The 24,455-nt window shown below is 43.5% G+C and overlaps 1 protein-coding gene across 1 annotated transcript in view; it reads left to right on the top strand.

The window, feature by feature from the left end:
* Positions 1 to 24,455, top strand: part of LOC126235487 (uncharacterized) — a 232,440-nt gene that overhangs the window by 16,301 nt on the left and 191,684 nt on the right. Inside the window, exon 2 of the mRNA XM_049944207.1 lies at positions 13,724 to 14,172. Coding sequence (XP_049800164.1) covers positions 14,005 to 14,172 — 168 coding nt within the window. The 5' untranslated portion in view covers positions 13,724 to 14,004. The remainder of the gene's footprint in view (positions 1 to 13,723; positions 14,173 to 24,455) is intronic.

The following is a 24,455-nucleotide window of genomic DNA, read 5'->3' as shown; positions in this document are numbered from 1 at the left end:
GTGGGCATGGGATCATCGACATTGGACCAGGGATCAACGGAATCGTGTCGCCTGGTCGGGTAAATCAAGTTTATTGTTGAACCAGGTCGATGGTCGTGACCAGAAACGCCGGCATCCAGGCGAACAGCTGCTGGACACGTACAGCGCGTCTCGGATGCAGGCTGGTGGGAGCAGTATTACGTTACAGGGGGCATTCACATCGGCTTCCATGGGACCTGTGGTAATGATCGAAGTCACCATGACAGCTGTGGACTATCTGAATGATATTAGGGACTATCTGCTTGATGTCTTCCTCGCCAGTGATGGCATCTTCCAGCAGTAAAACTGCGCACGCCACAAGGCCATAATCGTGCTGCAATGGTTCGAGGAGCGTGATAGGAAACTCATACTGATGTCTTGGCCATAAAATTCGTCTTATGTGAATCCGATGGAGCCCAACTGGGACGCTATCTGGCGCCAGCTCCGCGCTCAGAAACCAACCGCCCACAAATTACGGCCTGTGCGTAGGCATCTGGTGTCACAAACCTGGCGAAACTTACCAATACTTGTAGAATCCACGGCGCGCAGAATCTCTGCTAAATTGTGTCCCAGAAGTGGACCAACACGCCTGTAAGTAGGTGGTCATAATGTTTTCGGTCGTCAGTGTATAGAAATAAGGTAGTATTTTTCTTCTACAGGGTCTCCCTCCTATGGATGATCAGGCGCATTTTCTCTGGTGCTTCGGCAAATTTTTGCAATTTCGTTTGTGCACTGTGTAGCTGGAGTAAGTCAAAAACAATTCTACGCATCGAGTACCTCAGGCGGTGCCCAGAGCCGACAGAAAGTGTCGATCTCGTTACGTGCAAGTTGATTTTTCAAGCTGAATTCTATGTGCCCATTCGACTGGGAGGTCCCACATAAGACTAATGAGATATTCGTTTTATCGATCTGTGTTAACAGCACGGTAACAGACGACGAATAGCGGCACTCCAGCAGCGACATCACTGCCCAGATGAGCGCTGTCTCGTTGCTCAGGAACTGCTGTTGGAGTACTGTTCTTGTTAATAAATACATAAAAAAAATATATCGCAATAGACGAATCTGCCATCGCTCTGTCGAAAGCGGAATTTCATTTATTCCGCTTTAAAAATCAAATGGTTCAAATGGCTCTAAGCACTATGGGACTTAACATCTGAGATCGTATAAGTCCCCTAGACATAGAACTACTCAAACCTAACTAACCGAAGGACGTCACACACATCCATGCCCGAGGCAGGATTCGAACCTGCGACCGTAGCAGCAGCGCGGTTCCGGACTGAAGCGCCTAGAACTGGGAGTCCCATGAAAGACTTGATGATCAGTAGTTGTTTTGCGCTGACTCAAGCTACACTGTACGAAAACAAAATTGCAGACATCTTCCGAAATATCACAGAAAATTCGCCTGACGTCTCTTAGGAGACAGATGCTCTATACGTCTGAAAAAGTCTGAAAAAAATGCCGAACGATGTGATGCACTGGTTAAGAAAATCAACACACAAAATAGAACCAAAGGCATAAGGCAAGTACAGTCATACGACGTGCAGCGCAATCGGTGCTCATTGTCGTTCTGGTTGTTATAGTGTTTATATAGTAGTAAATATGACTTTTGTGAGAACACATTCATCGACCTATGTAACACGAATTCGTTTTGATTATGATGCCACACATGCAAATGTGTACTCAATAAAAACTCGGTAACTCGAGGCCCGGACATCAGAGACTCCGTTTAATCCGAGGTGGATATTTGAGACGAAAGTTATAGCACTCGAAAGACTGGATGGTGGGGAAATCATAAAAAGATAGCAGCAGAATAACAGTAGGTGCCTGGCGACGTTACAGAACGAAACTAGAGCAGTGGTATTCGACCAAAGCGTCTTGTTCGTTTGGTAAAGGAACATCAGAAATCATGGATTGTAAAACCAGCTGACCATCTGACGTTATGCTTCTGTGAAGGTGCCGGGACTCTGCTGCTAAGAGCAGACGTTCTCCACAAACCTTACTAAACACAGAACACTATTGATTCTTATTTTTCGAAAATAAAATATTTAAATTAGTAACACTTGTACGATAATTCATATAAAACGTATATGTTTACAGTAAATGTCTGAGTTTCTATTAAAACACTGTTTCTGAAACGAACTCTGAGTAATACTTTAACAAATGAAACAACTCTACTATGATAATACAGTGAACTTCAAGCTCTGACCATACTTTTAAATAAAAGATCACTGAAATTGTCACTCTACGTGTAATCAAGTTTTCCCAAATTTGAGCCCTACTCGGTCCCGATTTATCTCGAATTACCGAAGTTTTACCTTGTATGCTTTTGGAAATGGACCGAGAATGGCTAGTAATGCAAAATGTACGCTGAGATAAAAGTTAAACGTGTCCCAATAAATCGAATCGTCTATGATGACCAAAATGGTCTTCTTCAGAAAATTTTAGACACTATTTCAAGAGGACGGCGATTCGTATCACCGTCCTACCATCAAGATTCCTGTTTTCTTTCGTTTCCCTATTTCACTTACGGAAAATGGAAAGGATACGATCGATTTACTTCCAGAAAACGAACGTTTACTCAGTCCCCGATGGCTCCGTCGTTGACGAGATTTTAATCTTCCTTCCTTTCGAAAACCAAATCAATCAACCGTATGGCTGACAACGTCGAGCTAGATTCGCTGGAATCGGTTTGTTTCAGTCATTCGTTTCATGTAAACTGGCTAGTTCTACGTCTTTGTACGAGGGCTATTCCGAAAGTAAGGTCCGATAGGTCGCGAAATGGAAACCACGGTAAAAATCAAAAATGTTTTATTTGCAACAGTTAGATACACCTTGCAGCTACTTATCTCCATAGTCGCCGACCCGACTTAGACGTGTATCGTAGCGTTGTACCAACTTTCCCATACCCTCCTTATAGAAGGCAGCCGCCAGTGCTCTCCGCCAATTCTCTACGCTGGCCTACGGCTCGTTGTCTTGTGCCGAAATGTTGTCTTCATAACCAGCGGTTCATGTGACCTGAGCTGAAACTCAGAGGGAGACAATTACGGGCTGTATTGTGGGTAATCTCACATTTCCATTTGAAAACGATGCAGGAGCATCTTCATTGCCCCTGCAGAATGCGGCTGAGAATTGTCTTGAAGACGAAACAGCACGACAGTTATGTAATGTTAGCTGCATAGCTTCAGGGGAAATTTCTCACCAGGCCCCCGTACTTGGCGGCAGACACTATTTTCTAGACATCTTTACGCACTCACTGCGAGCTCAGAAATGAGAAGAGCGACGTGATGCTAACTGGGGTTATACTAGAGACACTACCCAACACATCTGTGCAAAGCTTTATCGGATTTTCATAGTCGTTTCCATTTCGTGACCGATCGGACCTTACTTTCGGAATAGCCCTCGTATATAATCACAAGCCGGAGGTGGTAGGATACACTGATTCGAATAAAACATTCAATGTAACAACTTATGTCGGTTACAAAGATACAACTGTCATAAAGTAACCCAAACAAATACTCCCTGAAAGTGTTAGAAAAGTCGTATGATGAAGTTCACAGTTTATTTTCACACGTCCCATCTTTACAACACCAAATTTAGTTCTTCTGAAGTCGTTTTAGCATTTCTTTATGGGGGCAGCACCGTTCATAATCGGGAAGTTCAATTCGTTCCTTGTGTTTATTATTTCTTTGCAGGTTTCACTTCTGAACCATCTCCATAGGCAGAAATCTTAATGGATAAAGTTCGCGGACCATGGTGATCAAGAAACGACACAACTTCTCCCGATGCATCTTCCGACGAATGTTAGAACGTACAGGAAACTATATACACATGTTGGAAGAATATTCCCAACCTCTTAGTCAAAGCAACCACTTCCAGTGATGCTGTAAGCTATTTCCCTAAAAAGTTTTGATAAAGTAACCCTCTGAGATGATGCGGCGTTTTTAGAAGCAGACTAGGGAAACAAATTAGTCACAATTAGTGAAATATTCACTTACGCAAATTCAGACAAAACTTCACAGATTAAACTTCAAAACAAAAATTACAGTCGATAAGTAATTTCATTGCAACTGGAGTACTGACGCATCGCTTGAAAACTTTTATCTCTGTAGCCAGATATATCTCTGTAAATAATAAAAACTTGACGCGTATTATACAGAATGTTTTATTCGAATTAGTCAGTTCCGCCACTTCTTAAAGGGCTTATTATTCTTTCACATCTGAATACTGAAGTGTGCGTTTCATACTGTCATTTCTATGAAGAAGCTAATGAATGTAACCAGCTGAGCAACTTTCACGATAGTAATTGACATGTGTCACAGACCATCTCATAATATCATGTATTCGCTGTCCGCAGTTCGTGGTCTTGCGGTAGCGTTCTCGCTTCCTGCGAACGGGGTCCCGGGTTCGATTCCCGGCGGGGTCAGGGATTTTCTCTACCTCGTGATGACTGGGTGTTGTGTGCTCTTCTTCATCATTGACTTGCAAGTCGCCGAAGCCTGCCAACAATGCCATACGCTGTCATTTCATTTTATGTATTCGCTTTCGTTCTATGTATATTTCTTTTACTTGTTGTTGTTGGAGTCTCCAGTCCGAAGACTCCACGCTAGTCTACCCTGTGTAAGTAAAAAAAAATGGTTCAAATGGCACTGAACACTAAGGGACTTAACATCTGAGATCATCAGTCCCCTAGACTCGGAACTACTTAAACCTAACCAATCTAAGGACAACACACAGCCGGCCGCGGTGGCCGTGCGGTTCTAGGCGCTCCAGTCCGGAGCCGCGCTGCTGCTACGGTCGCAGGTTCGAATCCTGCCTCGGGCATGGGTGTGTGTGATGCCCTTAGGTTAATTAGGTTTAAGTAGTTCTAAGTTCTAGGGGACTGATGTCCATAGATGTTAAGTCCCATAGTGCTCAGAGCCATTTCTAGGGGACTGATGACCACAGAAGTTGAGTCCCATAGTGCTCAGAGCCATTTGACATCACACAGATCCATGCCCGAGGCAGGATTCGAACCTGCGACCGTAGCAGTCGCGCGGTTACGGACTGAGCGCCCAGAACCGCTCGGCCACCGCGGCCGGCCCTGTGTAAGTCACTTCATCGCTACGTAACTACCGCATCCTAGCTACGTTCATGTGAAGACGATTACCGTAGTTAAGCTTTAAATTTCCTCTACAGCTTTAGTTCCTCAAGTCCCTTTGCTTCCGCACGCGAGATATAACTAACTTTGTGTTCTGCCTTAAGGCAGTTCTTGTCATGGGGGAAGCCTCGTAAGAGAGGTCCACCTCATGAGCGTCTGGGGAAGTGATTCCAGTGGTGGTTTCCCGTTACCTCTCGCTGAAGATGATGAAATGATAATGAGGACAACACAACACCCAGTCCCTGACCGGAGAAATCTCCGACCCAGCCGCGAATCGAACCCGGGCCCCTTGGCGCGACAGACCGCCGCGCTGACCACTCAGCTATCGGGGCGGGCGCACGCGAGAAATAGACTCACTCAAATATTCATTAGTACCACTCGCGACACTGTACACCATCCGTTCGTGATCACTCAGCGTCTTGCTTGCGTTTATCAGACGTTCTAAAACCCTCTGGTAGAACTCGCTATGAATTATAACCGTTTATCGATCACGGATTATACAGCACTGCCTGTTCTACCGCTATTTCTCACGGGCAAATCTTCGGCCATATGCCTGGAACTCCATAACATTTAGTAATCTACAATCCTATGCAAAACTTAAGGATGAAAATAACATTCGCATGATGTCTCACTGCCAAGTAACAGTGCTCGATGAAACTTGGGCTATACATAGAAAGAACTGCTACAGGTAAGACCAGAAGGCAAGCAGAAGAAATAATCAATGATACGAACAGAAGTGACAGTTGCATTAAAAGACAATAATTACACTCAAGACACTGAGGTTTTTGGTGATCTCCTGGACATTACACAAGGCGCGATTTGGTTCTTAACCGTGTGTTATCACCAAGGACGGCAGTGCATGGTCTGTAACGTGCTCATGTGGGTCACATGGTTGGTAAGAGGTCCTTCTGGAAGTACGTTAGATTTCGCCACTAGCGTGGTTGACAAATGCTTGCATGTGTACGTGATGCAATATGTATCCCCAACGCATACCACACGTGCTCGATGGGATTCAAGTCCGGAGAACGGGCAGACCAGATCATTCGCCAAGTATCCCATCGTCCCAAGAGCTGCTCCACCTGCGGTAGTCGATGCGGTTGCGTATTGTCGTCGATAAAAATAGGGTAGAATGCGCCTCTAAAATGACGCACATAGAGGAGGAGTACAACGTCACAATGAAGTAGAAGATTAGCATATTGTTGTTGTTGTGGTCTTCAGTCCTGGTTTGATGCAACTCTCCATGCTATTCTATCCTGTGCAAGCTTTTTCATCTCCCAGACGTACCACAACCTACATCCTTTTGAATCTGCTTAGTGTATTCATCTCTTGGTCTCCCTCTACGATTTTTACCCTCCACGCTGCCCTCCAATACTAAATTGTGATCCCTTGATGCCTCAGAACATGTCCTACCAACTGATCCCTTCTTCTAGCCAAGTTGTGCCACAAACTCTTCTTCTCCCCAATTCTATTCAATACCTCCTTATTAGTTACGTGATCTACCCATCTCATGTTCAGCATTCTTCTGTTGTACCGCATTTAAAAAGCTTCTATTCTCTTCTTGTCCAAACTATTTATCGTCCACGTTTCACTTCCATACATGGCTACACTCCATACAAATACTTTCAGAAAAGACTTCCTGACACTTAAATCTATACTCGATGTTAACAAATTTCTCTTCTTCAGAAACGCTTTCCTTGCCATTGCCAGTCTACATTTTATATCCTCTCTACTTCGACCATCATCGGTTATTTTGCTCCCCAAATAGCAAAACTCCTTTACTACTTTAAGTGTCTCATTTCCTAATCTAATACCCTCAACATCACCCGACTTACTTCGACTACATTCCATTATCCTCGTTTTGCTTTTGTTGATGTTCATCTTATATCCTCCCTTCAAGACACCATCCATTCCGTTCAACTGCTCTTCCAAGTCCTTTGCTGTCTCTGACAGAATTACAATGTCATCGGCGAACCTCAAAGTTTTTATTTCTTCTCCATGGATTTTAATACCTACTCCGAATTTTTCTTTTGTTTCCTTCACTGCTTGCTCAATATACAGATTGAATAACATCTGGGAGAGGCTACAACCCTGTCTTACTCCCTTCCCAACCACTGCTTCCCTTTCATGTCCCCCGACTCTTATAACTGCCATCTGGTTTCTGTACAAATTGTAAATAGCCTTTCGCTTCCTGTATTTTACCCCTGCCACCTTTAGAATTTGAAAGAGAGTATTCCAGTCAACATTGTCAAAAGCTTTCTCTAAGTCTACAAATGCTAGAAACGTAGGTTTGCCTTTCCTTAATCTTTCTTCTAAGATAAGTCGTAAGGTCAGTATTGCCTCACGTGTTCCAGTATTTCTACGGAATCCAAACTGATCTTCACCGATGTCGGCCACTACCAGTTTTGCCATTCGTCTGTAAAGCATACCGTTTTCAAAGATTTGGAGTAATCCCACACAACAACATTACCCCCCTCCCCACTTTAACACGTCGACCACCAAATCCATCATGTTTGTCAGTGCTGGTGGACCTGCCTGCATAAGGCAAAAGGTGGCAACACATAATGCATTCAGGAACATAGTCGGAAGTGACAGTCCTGGTGGACCACGTGTTATTGTATGGCTGAGCATAATGGTGCATGGGAGTACTGACCCCCATATCTTTGAACATGGTACATCCAACGGTCCACTTTATAGTGATAGTGTACTGTTACGCCATGAGCGTATATATATATATATATATATATATATATATATATATATATATATACAGTGGTACATTCACTCCTGACTTCATTTTTATGGATGACAGCGTCGGTGGGGGCGCTCTGGGAACGATAGGATGTTCGGTGAATGGACTGACCTGTCAGTTTCACCTACGTAAATCCCATCTATCACATGTGGGGCGCGTTTGGGAGATTACTGCATCAAGTCCAAGCACCAACGACCATGCCCCAGTTGTCAGACGCTGAGGTGGAGGAATGGAACACGGTACCACAAGAACTCCTTACCAATCTTTACCAATGTTGCAGCCAGCACTAGAGCACATTGTATAGCATGCATTGACGTATGTGGTGATGAGTTACGTTATTACCGAGCGAGGTGGCGCAGTGGCTAGCACACTGTACTCGCATTCGGGAGGACGACGGTTCAATCCCGCGTCCAGCCATCCTGATTTAGGTTTTCCGTGATTTCCCTAAATCGCTCCAGGCAAATGCCGGGATGGTTCCTCTGAAAGGGCACGGCCGACTTCCTTCCCCGTCCTTCCATAATCCGATGAGACCGATGACCTCGCTGTCTGGTCTCCTCCCCCAAAGAACCCAACCCAACCCACTTACGTTATTAGGGAACATGTGCTGTCGTTTGTAATGTCCAGGGAACCATCATGAATCCCGGTGATATCAGTGTAATTATGGTCTTTGAATAAAAGTGTTCTTTCCGTTCGTTTCATTGCGTATTTTTTAAAAATACTTTCGATACTATACTGTAGCAATTCGTTCCATGTACTGTGCGCGTTTCATCCAGCAGTGTTACTTGGCAGCGATACATAATGCCATTACCACTGCCCTTAAATGTATCTCACCAGTGTATGATCGGTATTTCCAATATAAGAATCCACTTTTTGTTTGCATTCCACTCATTTGCAGAAGGGAAGAAAGTAGTATTTTGACTGTACTGTCTATTGATTTTTTTATTTTGATTTTGGTTTTAAGGAGATACAATATTTCTAACATGCGAGGGAAAACACTGTAACCCCTCACCTGTTGTTATATTGGGGACAGTCGGTTTCCTTCGTATTTTCAAAGTTTTTCTTGTCCGGCGTCCTTGTAAGGGTTGATGTTACTGGCTGCTCGTGTTCAGAGTTCTACTTCATTGTAGTCTTCGACTGTTTTCTTTACGCATTGGGCTGTTGTATGCGGCGGGTAACTGTGTCGATGGGTTGGGTTGTTTGGGGGAAGAGACCAGACAGCGAGGTCATCGGTCTCATCGGATTAGGGAAGGACAGGGAAGGAAGTCGGCCGTGCCCTTTCAAAGGAACCATCCCGGCATTTGCCTGGAGCGATTTAGGGAAATCACGGAAAACCGAATCAGGATGGTCGGACGCGGGATCGAACCGTCGTCCTCCCGAATGCGAGTCCAGTATAGCTGTGTTGAAATTTGAAGAACTGCGTACTATAATTCCACCTGTAGGTATGCTGTCATTAGTATAGTGTCAGTTAATCTGTTCCGTTACTTTTACGAGCAAGGCCGATGAGTCGATATTTTAAAGATTCAATGTTAGCTGTTTCGGATGTCTCCTTGTTAGGGATGTGTGTGCTAGATCTTGAAGCTATTTTTATAATTCTTCTTTTTACGCTATTTAATCTCTTCGTTGTTAATGGGTTAGTTTTCCTGACATGCGCTGACTGTCTGCCAGATTTGAGCTGTTTACCGCCAGCACTACACTCTGATAACACTTGGTGGGTTCTCCAGTTCGCGGTTAAGATCCTAATGGAGGCGGACTGCAGTTGTATTCCTCCGACATCTTATGGAGTATCAAGTGTCGTGTGGTTGAGTGTGATGAGTGTTTGTACAGTGTAGTGTTGGGTTTGTGTTGTTTTGGATGAAGGGAAGGGAGAGAATGAATCCCGACTGTAGCACACAGCCTGCCCCTCTCGAATAGCACTAAGAGGATTGCCGAGCTTAATCACCATCACCATCAACAGTGTCACATCCCTGCAGTGTACAAGACACTGCACAGTTGTAGGAAATTTAATCCAGGACATTTGCGCAAAGGGTCGTGATCAGGAATGTGACGAATCCACCTCTCCTCCCCTCTCCGGATAAATAATGGGAGTGAAAATTTTCAATCATCATGATTCTAACCGGCTTAGCTGAAATTCGAGCGTCACATCACAAACGCTTCTTAGTAACGTCGGTTACGGACGCGGGTGATGGACTGTTATTAAATGTATTTATCCAAAGTAGTCGCGATTTCAGCCTGGTATGCCATTTTGAAGTCACAACTGTAGTAACATAAATTGCTTAGAGACCAATTCAAATTTAGAAATAATTTCGTTTCTTAAAACAGTTTACAAATAAACAGATTTGTTTTCTCAAAAATTGTAGCGCTTCCTATCTCACTACAAAGTGATTAATGCGCCGTTTCTTTCAGGAGGACACAATTCTGGTGTCCAGCACAGGAGAAAGTAACACTTTACTAAACCGAGAACAGTATATATAGAGTTACTACTTTTTTATGAATGAATGACGAAGACTCCTGTCTTATTATACGTAGGGAAACATGGTTGACTCGAGGACAGTCTTCTCTTAAATAGAACGATGCTCTGATGCACAATGTAGTAAATTAGGAATAGCTATAATTGTTTCTAAAACAATCTTGTTGTTATGAAATATTTTTTGAAAAGAATGTGTTGCTCAAGTTGAACTGGCTTTTATGTAATTTGGTTTGTTACATGTGTCACGAGAAACCAGCATAATTGGCCGAAGTCGCAACCGTGATGAATAAATACATGTAATAACAGTCCATACGTAAAATTTTATCCTTTTAAAAATACGCTCATTGTTTATCTCTACGTGCAACGCAGATAATGTGGCACAAATTTTCTCTCGGTAACACTTCCATACTGAGTGTTTATGTTTTGTACATGAATTGTGAAGCACCTGTCAGTTCAGCAATATAATTCCGGTGCTGTAATGATATCCCGAAACAAGCCCCTGTTTACGACACATCCAATTTTTCATATCACCAGCTTTTCGTATCAATAGCTGCCTCATTAGGTGTTCCATCGAACGCAAATTTTAGTTAGTATTATTTCTGCCAATCAATTCTGATTGCGCAATCAGAATTCTTTGTCCTTATCAAGTAATTACACACAGTAACATAATTAGTCCGCAGTAGGGAGACGCTGCAGCCGGAAAATTTTCGCTTGTGACGATTAATTAATGTAACAGGGCGAATGTATTTGTTATACCTGACGCAGCTGAGGAGATACTTGATTCATAATAGTTCGTTATAAATTTAGTTGCCTTGATGGCAATGTAAAGAAGCAGCTGTAAATCTGATTTGCCTTGTTGAGAAACCATCTTCAGATCATAACTCCTTATGCAACAGGTACCATAAAGCACATTGTATAGTCACATTTCCAATTATATATTCTCCAACTGATGTTTTACATTTGAAAATAACGACGTAGTCCGATAAAACAGTAATGTATTCCTTTTTTTAAAAAAAAAATTGTGTACTGTGACTATGGCTTCACTATTGTGCTGTCAAGCAAACATTTAACTTAGTCACACTCCCTTACGACAATTACGTCGGAATATAGACACATTGAGGCACATAACCAGTGCCTTCACACTAAACCGTTGTCAATGCATCCTTGCTAGGTACGCCTCAAAATGTTCTTTATCGTACCAAAGACATTAGGGGCTATCCAGAAATGGTTGTCTTCCTCGTATTGGTGTCAAGATACGTTTATAATTAAGGGAGAATCTTGTCGTCATAGGGAAACCAATAATATAATATAATTATATGGTTGTAGGTGCTCTGCTACAGCCGAGTGCTGGAGAGACTGAGTATTGTTGTTGTTGTGGTTATCAGAACGATAACCAGTTTGTTGCAGCTCTCCACACTACTCTTTCCTGTGCAAGCCTCATCTCCGAATAACTACAGACAACGTCCACTTTAACCTGCCTACTGTATTCAAACCTAGTTCTCCCTAACAATTTTTACATCCCCCGACTCCCTCCGCCCATACCTCTTTCTCCCCCTCCCCACCCCCACACACACTTCCCTTCATTACCAAACAGACAATACTCGGCTGCCTCAGACTTTGTCTTGTAAACCGATTACTTATTTTAGATGAATTATACCATAATTTTTTTCCCATTTCGATTCACAGTCTCGTCGGTCGTTGTCTGATATACCGATCTGATCTTCAACAATTTTTCTTAGCGACATATTTCAAAAGCTTCTGTTCTCTTGTTGTGTGAGCTGTCTATCGTTCGAGTTTCTCTAACATACAAGGCTAAATTACACACAAATATTTTCAGAAAAGACTTCCTGATTTGTATTAGACTTCAGTGAATACTTCTTTTTCAGTAACGCTTTTCTTGTTATTGCGAGTCTACGAGGTGTGGCTAGAAAAAAACCGGGCTAGTACTGGTGAAACAATATAACGAATGCAATAAGGCTGAAAGTCGCGTGGCCTGTCACGTGACTCTCTATCCGCCTACTGCTCGAGTTTCATCTGCCTCCTGCACTCAGTCTGCCCGTGCCGTCTGTTTCAAGTAGTTGACGTTTTGTCTGTGCGTCGGAAAATGTTGAGTGTACAGAAAGAACAGCGTGTTAACATCAAATTTTGTTTAAAACTAGGAAAATCTGCAAGTGAAACGTTTGTAATGTTACAACAAGTGTACGGCGATGATTGTTTATCGCGAACACAAGTGTTTGAGTGGTTTAAACGATTTAAAGATGGCCGCGAAGACACCAGTGATGACACTCGCACTGGCAGACCATTGTCAGCAAAAACTGATGCAAACATTGAAAAAATCGGTGAACTTGTTCGACAAGATCGCCGTTTAACAATCAGAGCAGTGTCTGAGTTAACAGGAGTTGACAAGGAAAGTGTCGAACAAGTTTACCGATTTTTTCAATGTTTGCATCAGTTTTTGCTGACAATGGTCTGCCAGTGCGAATGTCATCACTGGTGTCTTCGCGGCCATCTTTAAATCGTTTAAACCACTCAAACACTTGTGTTCGCGATAAACAATCATCGCCGTACACTTGTTGTAACATTACAAACGTTTCACTTGCAGATTTTCCTAGTTTTAAACAAAATTTGATGTTAACACGCTGTTCTTTCTGTACACTCAACATTTTCCGACGCACAGACAAAACGTCAACTACTTAAAACAGACGCCACGGGCAGACTGAGTGCAGGAGGCAGATGAAACTCGAGCAGTAGGCGGAGCGAGAGTCACGTGACAGGCCACGCTACTTTCAGCCTTATTGCATTCGTTTTATTGTTTCACCAGTACTAGTCCGGTTTTTTTCTAGCCACACCTCGTACACTTCGTATCCTCTCTGCCTAGCCCATCGTCTGTTACTTTGCTGTCCACATATAAAAGCTGCATTACTTTATTCTCTTTCATTTCCGAATTTAATTCCCTCAGTATTGCCTGATTTCATTCTAATACATTCAATACTCTTTTTTTTACTTTTGTTAATGTTAATGTTTGTGTCTCCGGACCATTAACGATGTCATCGTCGAACTTCAAAGTTTTATATCTTCCCCCTGAACTTTAGTTCCCTTCACAAATTTTTCCTTGGATTCCTTCACTGCTTGCTCAAAATACAGACCAAATAACATCGGGGAAAAGCTACAGTCCTGTATCACTCCCTTCTCTACCACTGTTTTCCTTTCATGTCCTTCGGCTCTTATTACTGCTGTCTGGCTTCTGTACAAGTCGTAGATAACGTAAAAAAAGACCTTCAAAATTTCAAAGAGTGTAATACGTACGCATCTCTTATTTATGGATTCTTACCATTACTTTGTCGTTCCATAGGCGGCTCCATATCGGGCAAGAACTAAATGGAGGTTCGTGGTGGTGTACAACTGTCAGAAATGTGTGAACTACAAACACGTTGGTGAACAAAACACTCGGATCCCACACAGTGCAGTTGCGACAGGTGACAACTTCTGAAGTTCTGTTCGCTATGTAAGCGAGGCCAGTGGTTATCCCAAAAACGACCGTCTCTTAACTACATCGACACTGGACGTTGTCGACGGCAGGTGGTTGTGCTGCAGTGGAAGTGGTTTGGCAGTGTTGCGAGACTCGTCGACACCATGATCGACTGGGTATCGATAGTGCGGCACTCGCGCCGGCGCTTCTCCAACTACATGTACGCCGTGCCCAGCAAGGTGCGGAAGAGGCGCCGGATGCGGAGATCCGGACCACAGGAAGGTTCTCCGGGTGCCTCCGCCTTCTCCTGCGGCTGCTGCTGGCCACAGAAAGTGAGTACGCTCGCCACTTGCTGGAAATGGTGCCTGCCGCATGCTATTGGCATCGCCGTCTCTGAGAGTGTAACTGTTCTCTAATGAAGCTTACAGTTGCCGACGTACCTTATATGCAGGACAACAAGCTGTAGCGTAAAAGTGTGGCCAAACTTTCAGGACACTCTCAGAAGAACAACTGTAGAGTGGAAATCAATAACGATCTAAACGGAAAGTTTTTTTTTTTTTTAATTAGACGTGAGGAACAAGCAACGTGCCGTTGACAACAACCTCAAAAGCGGCCTAACCGTTACTACACTACCGGCCATCACAATTGCTACACAAAGAAGAAATGCAGATGATAAACGGGTATTCATTGGACTAATATATTATACTAAAACTGGCATTACATTTTCACGCAATTTGGGTGCATAGATCCTGAGAAATCAGTACCCAGAACAACCACCTCTGGCCGTAATAAAGGCCTTGATACGCCTGGGGATTGAGTCAAACAGAGCTTGGATGGCGTGTACAGGTACAGCTTCAACACGATACCACACTTCATCAAGAGTAGTGACTGGCGTATTGTGACGAGCCAGTTGCTCGGCCACCATTGACCAGACGTACTCAGTTGGTGAGAGATCTGGAGAATGTGCTGGCCAGGGCAGCAGTCGAACATTTTCTGTATCCAGAAAGGCCCGTACAGGACCTATAACATGCGGTCGTGCATTATTCTGCTGAAATGTAGGCTTTCGCAGGGATCGAATGAAGGGTAGAGCCACGGGTCGTAACACATCTGAAATGTAACGCCCACTGTTCAATGTGCCGTCAATGCGAACAAGAGGTGACCGAGACGTGTAACCAATGGCACCACATACCATCACTCCGGGTGATACGCCAGTATGGCGATGACGAATACACGCTTCCAATGTGCGTTCACCGCGATGTCGCCAAACACGGATGCGACCATCGTGATGCTGTAAACGGAACCTGGATTCATCCGAAAACCCAGGTTCGTCGTTGAGTACACCATCGCAGGTGCTCTTGTCTGTGATGCAGTGTCAAGGGTAACCGCAGCCACGGTCTCAGAGCTGATAGTCCATACTGCTGAAAACGTCGTCGAACTGTTCGTACAGATAATTGTTGTCTTGCAAGCGTCCCCATCTGTTGACTCAGGGATCGAGAAGTGGCTGCACGATCCGTTACAGCCATGCGGATAAGATGCCTGTCATCTCGACTGCTAGTGATACGAGGCCGTTGAGATCCAGCACGGCGATCCGTATTACCCTCCTGAACCCACCGATTGCATATTCTGCTAACAGTCATGGGATCTCGACCAACGCGAGCAGCAATGTCGCGATACGATAAACCGCAATCGCGATAGTCTACAAACCGACCTTTATCAAAGTCGGAAACGTGATGGTACGCCTTTCTCCTCCTTACACGAGGCATCACAACAACGTTTCACCAGGCAACGCCGGTCAACTGCTGTTTGTGTATGAGAAATCGGTTGGAAACTTTCCTCATGTCAGCACGTTGCACGTGTCGCCATCGGCGCCATCCTTGTGTGAATGCTCTGAAAAGCTAAACATTTGCTTATCACAGCATCTTCTTCCTGTCGGTTAAATTTCGCGTCTGTAGCACATCTTCGTGGTGTAGCAATTTTAATGGCCAGCAGTGTATCATTTCTAGTAGTGCGAAATATAACTTGAGCGATACATGCCGACCCACTGGTGAGGCTAAAGCTGGCTTCGTGCCTTGAAGCTTTGTAATTGTTTGCAGCGAGTGACGGAGATTTTGCCCACGTTGAAAAACTTAAGAGGTTGGAAGAACGTCAGAGTGTTATGTATGTAAAGACCTCGTCAGACTTACAGAGAATGCGACACCTAACAATCGATTTGTGATTACTATGCTTTAGCCGAGGACTCTTTTATTTTATAAAAGCACCCAATACATATATCAACACAACAAATATAAATATTTCCAAACGTAGTAGGATTCAAGTGACAAAAATTGCACCTGGTGGTGTCAAGATGAGCACAGTGTTTAACGAACTGTAAGACTGGAGCAACTACGAGATTTTCAAGAAAGGGCTTACCACTGACGTAATGAAGAACTTCATTTTACCGTCACAACAATGTAAAAACAACGTATCAGCTGAAAACGAAAATGATTTGCAACGTCTGCTGCCGTATTTGAAAATAGCTAATAGAGCATTTTTCTAACATTTAATCGATTAAAATTGCATTGTGTTCTAGAAAATTAAAAGGACCATTAAATATACTGTAATCACAGTATAGTATATATCTAAAATTTGCCTGTAAAAAGTTTATTAGTAAAAAAACTGATAATTGCCTGAGATTCTTTTCATTGGCACTTACCTCATTTCTGCCAATATCTTGATGGCATTTACCACGTTATGTTTTTTTATAATACTTTAATTTTCATTGATAAAAGGAAGGGAATTCCAAAAATTTTGCAATAGTCTTGTGACTCTTACTGTTGATAACAACTACAAAATATTGTTGAGGCTTTTTCATTAAAATATTTTTGCCAAAACATAAATCTGAATAACTCGAAATTAGTCTTTTGGCACTTAGTCCGTTATTGATTTCCATTCTACATATAATGGTGAACTGACACGCTGTGACCACGGCCCACTCCGAGATAAAGCGCTACCAGGTGGCATTGCAAGCACGTGATTTGGTAGGAAAGAGTATACAGAGTGGGGCAGATGAGACAGACCACCCCAAATTGCAGATGGTTGTAATTGAAATGAAGTTGCTCACAGAGGTCCAAGGCAGGCTGTAATTATCTCAGGGCAACGAAACTAGGTAGATATTGTAATGCATTAATGCGGAAACGATTCACGCTGGAAAAAATTAGTTCCAAATTTGGCCACATGGTGAAACTCTGGCGCTGTAAATGCAAGAAAGACGTATAGAAATGTTTCCATATGTAACGGATGAGGAACGGGACGCGGCAGAAAAGGACAAACAAGTGAGAAAGACATAATATAGGCTTTATTATTAACCGCTGCCTACATCGTTCGTTCAATGTTAGTGCCAGAGGCGTCGATGAGATGCGGTACAGCGCCAGCTTAGCATCTGGTGGCCAAAATTGGAAATATTTTCTCTTCCAATGTAAATCGGTTCCGCGTCAAGGCATTAGCATACGTACCAGGTTTCGCTGCCATACGAAAATTACAGCCCACACTGGATCACCCTGGGCAGCAGCACTTGAATTATAACCTCCTGATATATCCAGGATGAATAATTATATCAAGACGCAGTTTTCGCCGTGTTATAGCTGACAATACGGCGAATTTCCTGACGTTAGCAAGTAGTTTTTAGCGTTTGTAATGGCCGAATTACGACATCTACCGTGTATTTCTCCCCCCCCCCCCAAAAAAAAAATGGTTCAAATGGCTCTGAGCACTATGGGACTTAACATCTATGGTCATCAGTCCCCTAGAACTTAGAACTACTTAAACCTAACTAACCTAAGGAGAGCACACAACACCCAAACACCCAGCCATCACGAGGCAGAGAAAATCCCTGACCCCGTCGGGAATCGAACCCGGGCGTGGGAAGCGAGAACGCCACCGCACGACCACGAGATGCGGGCTCCCCCCCCCCCCCCACAACGGAATTTTTGTGCCCTAACTTTAACTACATAATATATATGTGAGTTTGATCAAATAGTATCGATATAACAGCGGTCGAAACCAGTTTGCCGCCCTCAAGAGGAGTACTTTCTGCCCTGTTATGCCAAACATAACACCTGTATGGTTCTAGTGTTTAACTGTGCGCTTGAAGCCCATCGGCTTGGGTTGTGCTGTTGTAGCAATCAGAAAACTTACTCGTAAAACTATGGAGACGTACACAGTTCAAACGACAGTCAAAAAGGTGAGCGTCGGTTATTGCGAATGTCACTATACCATTACAGCAGCAGTGCGGTTGTATGCTAAAGAGTATCCAGATCATGCTGACCACTGACAACCTGTCTTCGCAAACATTATAAAAGAAAAGTTCTAGAAACTGGAATTCTGGAGATCAAGTGATGAAAGAAATGTAACTAACATCTCATCTACTGAAACGTCCCCTTAGAACAATTGTACATGACTGTGCTTAAACTGACACACAATATTTTTAGCGCAACGCAATCTGACTTTCAAAAATCCCTACAAAAGAATGGCCCCGACTAACATTAACCTATACCTTTCACAAATCACTTACCTCACCAAAAATCTTCGTTTTTCGAACTACTGCAATACAGCGAGCGCCACTACTGCCAGCTAAATAAAAGATTCAAACTACTGAAGGCACTAACTACTAATAGGCATAGTTAGCAAATGAAAGATTTTGATAGAGAACAAACAATGTATTTACCTTAATAATGTTCAAAAGTCATCATATATATCAGTCCATGATATCCAGTATTACATATTTACTCTTTCTGATGGACACACGTCCAGATCATCCGCTCTCAAAACTCCGCCATCTCACTCCCCACATCCACCACTGCTGGCGGCTCACCTCCAACTGCGCAACGCTACGCGCTGTTCACATCCAGCTGCCGCTGCCCAACACTACAATGGCAGACAACAATGCAAACTAGCCACAGACTGCACACAGCACAGCCAGTGATTTTCATACAGAGCGCTACGTAACGTTGCCAATAAGGAAACATAAACAGCCTACTTACACTAAATTAACCCACAATGCAAAAGTCACTTAAAGGCATATTGGAAGTAGAGAGGGATCAACCAAACAAATGTTCTTCGAACTCAATATTCCGTCGCATTTTATCCTTTTCATATTTCTCTGTGTCCAAAGCTTCATGGCAATGACTTCCAAAATTGATTACAGTACTCCGAATGTTATCTACGAAAAGTGCAATGTGATCCGGCATATCTACGTAAAATTTTGTTTCAGGAAGAAACATCGTTTACAAACCATGAGCATGTCAATACTCCCAATATGCACTAATCGTCAGTTGAAATCCATGCTGATTCAAACAAATGGATAAAAAACGCTGTTGGCCTATCAACGTTTGGTGGGTGTTTTTCAACATCCGCATAATTGGTCCCTGCGTTATTGATGCGAATCTAACTACACTCAGAATCTCGAGTTCCTTATACGAGGGTTGGAACTTAAATAATGCCAACTATTTATTCACAACCGATACAAAAGAGTTACATGTTTGCTCCTGTTACTGTCCTTCAAAGTAGTCACCAGCGTTGCATAGAACCCGTTGCCAGCGATGTGGAATGCGTAGTACACCGTTAGCGGAGCCTCTTCTGTTGAAGGTGCGAATGGAGCGTCTACTGCCTGTCGAATCTCTGGAACAGTTCTGAAGCGAATGCCACGAAGTGGTTCCTTCATCTTCAGGATCAAATCGAATTCACAAGGACTTAAGTACGAGGAGTTGAAACGTCCCCTTAGAACAATTATATAAGACTGTGCTTAAACTGACACACAATATTTTTAGCGCAACGGAATCTGACTTTCAATAATCCCTACAAAAGAATGGCCCTAACTAACATTAACCTATACCTTTCACAAATCACTTACCTCACAAAAATCTTCGTTACTCGAACTACTGCAATTCAGCGAGCGCCACTACTGGCAGCTAAATAAAAGATTCAAACTACGGAAGGCACTAACTACTGATAGGCATAGTTAGCAAATGAAAGATTTTAATAGAGAACAAACAATGTATTTACCTTAATAGTCATAATATATATAGCAGTTCATGACATCCAGTCTTACAAATTTCAAAACTCCGCCATTTCTCTCCCCACATCCACCACTGCCGGCGGCTCACCTCCAACTGCACAACGCTACGCGCTGTTCACATCCAGCTGCCCAACACTACAATGGCAGACAACAATGCAAGCTAGCCACAGACTGCACACAGCACAGCCAGTGATTTTCATACAGAGCGCTACGTAACGTTGCCAATAAGAAAACATAAACAGCCTACTTACAGAGTATGGTGGATGGTACAGTACTCTCCAGTCCCATCGACCGAACAGAGCAGCCACAGCTTGAGCTGTATGCGACCGCGCGTTGTCCTGCAAAAAGATGGATGGGTTGGGCAGAAAGTGTCGCCGCTTCTTTCGCAAACCTGGCCGCAGGTGATGCTCGAAAAACGAACAGTAATACTGAGCATTGATGGTCTGCCTTGAAGGAACGTAATGCGTTAGGATAACACCATCACAGTCGTACACGAGAATCACCATAACTTCAGATCGCTCCATTCGCGCCATCAACAGAACACGCTCTGCTAACGGTAGATTACGCCTTCCACAACGCTGGCAACGGGTTCCATACAACGCTGGTGACTACTTTGAAGGACAGTAACGGGTGCAAACATGTAACTCTTTTGTATCGGTTGTCAATAAATAGTTGCCAGTATTTAAGTTCCAACCCTTGCATAAGAGCAGTATCCGACGTGCAGGAATTGTGGCGCCCGTAACACTGCTGTCACAAAGGTTGATGTTCGTGCAGTTACGACACCCGGTCTGTTCACCGCCACCGCCTACCAAGATGATAGAATAAAAAGTTCCAACCCTCGTATATACTGCATCCCACTGGACATAAGACAATCGATGTCGTACTAACATGACAGATGTTCCTCCCATTCAGCACATGTAGTAACAGACCTTCTTAAGAGAACATTTGGAGAATATTGGAATGCTCGTTCAGGAAACGCAAAATGCTCTGCACACTGACCAAACTTAGCATTTCTATACTTTTACTACGGCGAAAATTAAATCAAGGTGTTTATTAGAAAACATCGACGACTCCCGAAGGCGTGAAATGCCCAATAACGAGAGCCTATGCTACCATTAACTTCTGAGAAAATTCAACGTGCAGTACTGATTCTACAGGATCAATTAATAATATGTAGCAATGCTCAAGGTGAACATTTTGAGCACTTGGAACGACAGAGGTGATAATAAACACACGAATCGTACCGGAGTTAGGTACTGGCTTATTTTTGGTAGGTACAATTACGGCAGACCCAAGTGGAACCTCTTCTCCTGCCGGTGGGACAGTGCTCGTCGGCGCTGTTCTCTTGATACTATTCGATCAGGTCCCTTACATACTGCGCCGTTGAACTCCTCTTAGAAGCTTGTTTCAAATGACACAGAAAAAGTATATTCTTTCATTATAAAAGAAAGAAAGACGTGCAAAGTCGGTTTTGTAATTCGCCAACTTTAATTGATAAAAATTAGTTAAGAACGTCAGGAAATTTCCCATATTGTCGGCTGTAACGGGGAGAAAACCGCACCTCGATGTATTTATTTATGATGGGTATATTTGCAGTGGCGTGTCTTATCTGCCTCACGTTGTATAAGCGGAGCACAGACTCAAAAATGGCTCTAAGCACTATGGGACTTGACATCTGAGGTCATCAGTCCTCCTAGACTTAGAACTACTTAAACCTAACTAGCCTAAGGACATCACACACATCCATGCCCGAGGCAGGATTCGAACCTGCGACCGTAGCAGCAGCGCGGTTCCGAACTGAAGCGCCTAGAACCGCTCGGCCACAGCGGCCGGCGGAGCAGAGACTGATGGGAATCAATCTACAGTACGCGGACAAATGGGGAAATTAACAGACATGAGTGACTCTGACAAGAGCTTAGTTGATATGGTTCGGTACATGGAAACCAGCAGCTTGCAAATTACCGAACTGGTCTGCCGCCGCGTGTTACTGTCGTGAACGTCTATCGAAACTGGTTGAAGGACGGTGAAACGACCAAGCATCCGACAAGTTGTTGGGAGTGCACGCCTCACACGGAATATCGCGATCACAGGCTTGCCCGCTGTGTAAAGCAGGATACGCAGATCTGACAACAAAGTACATTTGTGGTACACGCAGTAGTGTTTCCGAGCACACCGTTCAGTGCATAGTGCCAAACATGAGGCCCCACAGTAGATGACACTACGGCTTCCAAGTGCAGATATTGTGATCACTGCTACCTTAATATCTGCGTACGTTAGTGTGTTAGTTGTTATGTTTCTGCATCTAACAGTCTTTCCACAAACATGTCACATAATTTACTACCTGATATTGAAAGGTGGCTACACTGAGCCACAGCGCCAGAGATCGCGCTAGAGAGTATTGTTCCGCCGCCTCCACTGGCAGTGTGTATTGAGATGTCGTAGTGGGCAGTGCCTGTCGAGGACTCGTAGTAGTCAGTGTGTGTTGAGATGTGCTAGTGGGCAGTGTTTGTCGAGATGTTGTTCCATGTTTTATGCAGTTGTTTGATGGGCTAGACAGCAGATGTTATGTGAATGGAAATACTGTAATGATCAGAGTGCTTTTCGTCAATATATATGAAGGTAAAATATTCGGTGTTTTTTTTATTATTTCAGTGTCTTAAATAATGCGTCATTACAGGTTCAGTCAACAAAGCATCTGGCTTGTGTTCTTGTATTAGAGTGTAATCCTGGTTTTCTTGCGCAACTATAGTATTTCTATTTTCTTTTAATTACTTCAGTATAAATGGTATTTGAAATTTCTTGTCTTATTGAAGAAGAACCGTGCCAGATGTGTACGTTGAGTCACACTTCCACATACAGAACAGCTACACTTGTGCTTTGTTGGTTTCGTAGGTTTTATAGTTGCTGGGGACTTAATTAATTAATTGTGTTAATGAAAATTTCCATTTCATTCCTTGTTGTTGTTCTATGCAGTCAGATTGCGTAATAATACTAGTCAGGGCCAACCGTTTACGAGACTTCGTAATCGGACTAACAGCTACAAAAAATTAAAAAATTATTTGCATTTTATTTTAATTGAGCCCCCATGCAATATTTGCATCATGGTAGTAACTGTACTATAAAGTGGACCACGTCAGTCAGTATAGACTAACCGTTTTGCTTCCATGCGTACACTCTTCAAAACCTTACTGCAGTCCAGGGCAAAATAAGCATTGATGATTTACTCTTGCCATACAACTTGCAGGTACTAATCAACCTAATAACACACTGTTTCTTATAGCTGTAATTATTTGTCGGCAAATGAAGTAAATAATGATGCAATGTTGTTCAATACACTCTCCTGAGCCACCAATAAAAATATGTATGCCCACAACAACCTGAATATCCAAAGATATTGTTAACTGTGATTCCAGAGGACCCAGGATCACCACGATTTCTCCGAAGATCTCTGGAAACGTGTCACACAGTCGGATGAATCACGTTTCTCGTTACAGCAGCTCGAATGTGTGTCCGGGCGACACTGTCAATCAAGCTAACTGTTGACCTAAGATGTATCGCCGGCCGTTGTGGCCGAGCGGTTCTAGGCGGTTCAGTCTGGTTCAAAATGGTTCAAATGGCTCTGAGCACTGTGGGACTTAACATCTGAGGTCATCAGTCCCCTAGAACTTAGAACTAATTAAACATGACTAACCTAAGGACATCATACACATCTATGCCCTAGGCAGGATTCGAACCTGCGACCGTAGCGGTCGCGCGGTTACAAACTGAAACGCCTAGAACCGCATGGCCACTGAGGCCGGCTGGTTCAGTCTGGAACCAAGCGACCGCTACGGTCGCAGGTTCGTATCCTGCCTCGGGCATGGATGTGTGTGATGTCCTTAGGTTAGTTAGGTTTCAGTAGTTCTAAGTTCTAGGGGACTGATGACCTCAGTTGTTAAGTACCATAGTGCTCAGAGCCATTTGAACCATTTGAGAACACGTTACAAGCCCCTTTTTCACCCACTGCAGCATCTTCTTGCTTTTCTTATTCCAGCATGCTATGGAGCACATTTACCTTCCCTACTATCGAACCTGGGGTAGTAATAGATGGCTTCACGACAGCTGTGTGTCACGTTAACAATGTTGTGGGCCATCTGCATCCCTTCAAGCTTGATATCTTCCCTGACGGTTATAACACCTTAAAACAGGATAACTGTCCGTTTCACAAGGTCAGAATCGTGCTACAGTAGTTTGAGGAGACTGATATCGAACGCATGTTGTTGTATTGGCCGCCAAATTCGCCTTATCTGAATCCTTTGGAACGCATTTCTGGCACTATCGAGTTCCATCTCCACGCCCTAAATTTATCCACCCGTCGTTTAGGAGAACTGCGTTACGTGTGCGCAAGTATCTGGTACCACATACTTTCGGAAACCTACCAAGGAATTTCCAGAGAGCGCCACGCAGAACCGCAGCTGTGCCGGGTTGCAAATATGGAAAAACACGCTTTTAAGCAGGTAGTCAGAATATTTTGGCACTTTAGCGTTTACACACTACTCGCTTTTTTATCACTTTCTCCCGTCA

This window comes from Schistocerca nitens, chromosome 2 (genome assembly GCF_023898315.1).
Source record: "Schistocerca nitens isolate TAMUIC-IGC-003100 chromosome 2, iqSchNite1.1, whole genome shotgun sequence".
Classification (NCBI taxonomy): Eukaryota; Metazoa; Arthropoda; class Insecta; order Orthoptera; family Acrididae; genus Schistocerca; species Schistocerca nitens.
The sequence above is the reverse complement of the archived record's forward strand: the minus strand, read 5'-3'. Positions and strand labels throughout refer to the sequence as shown.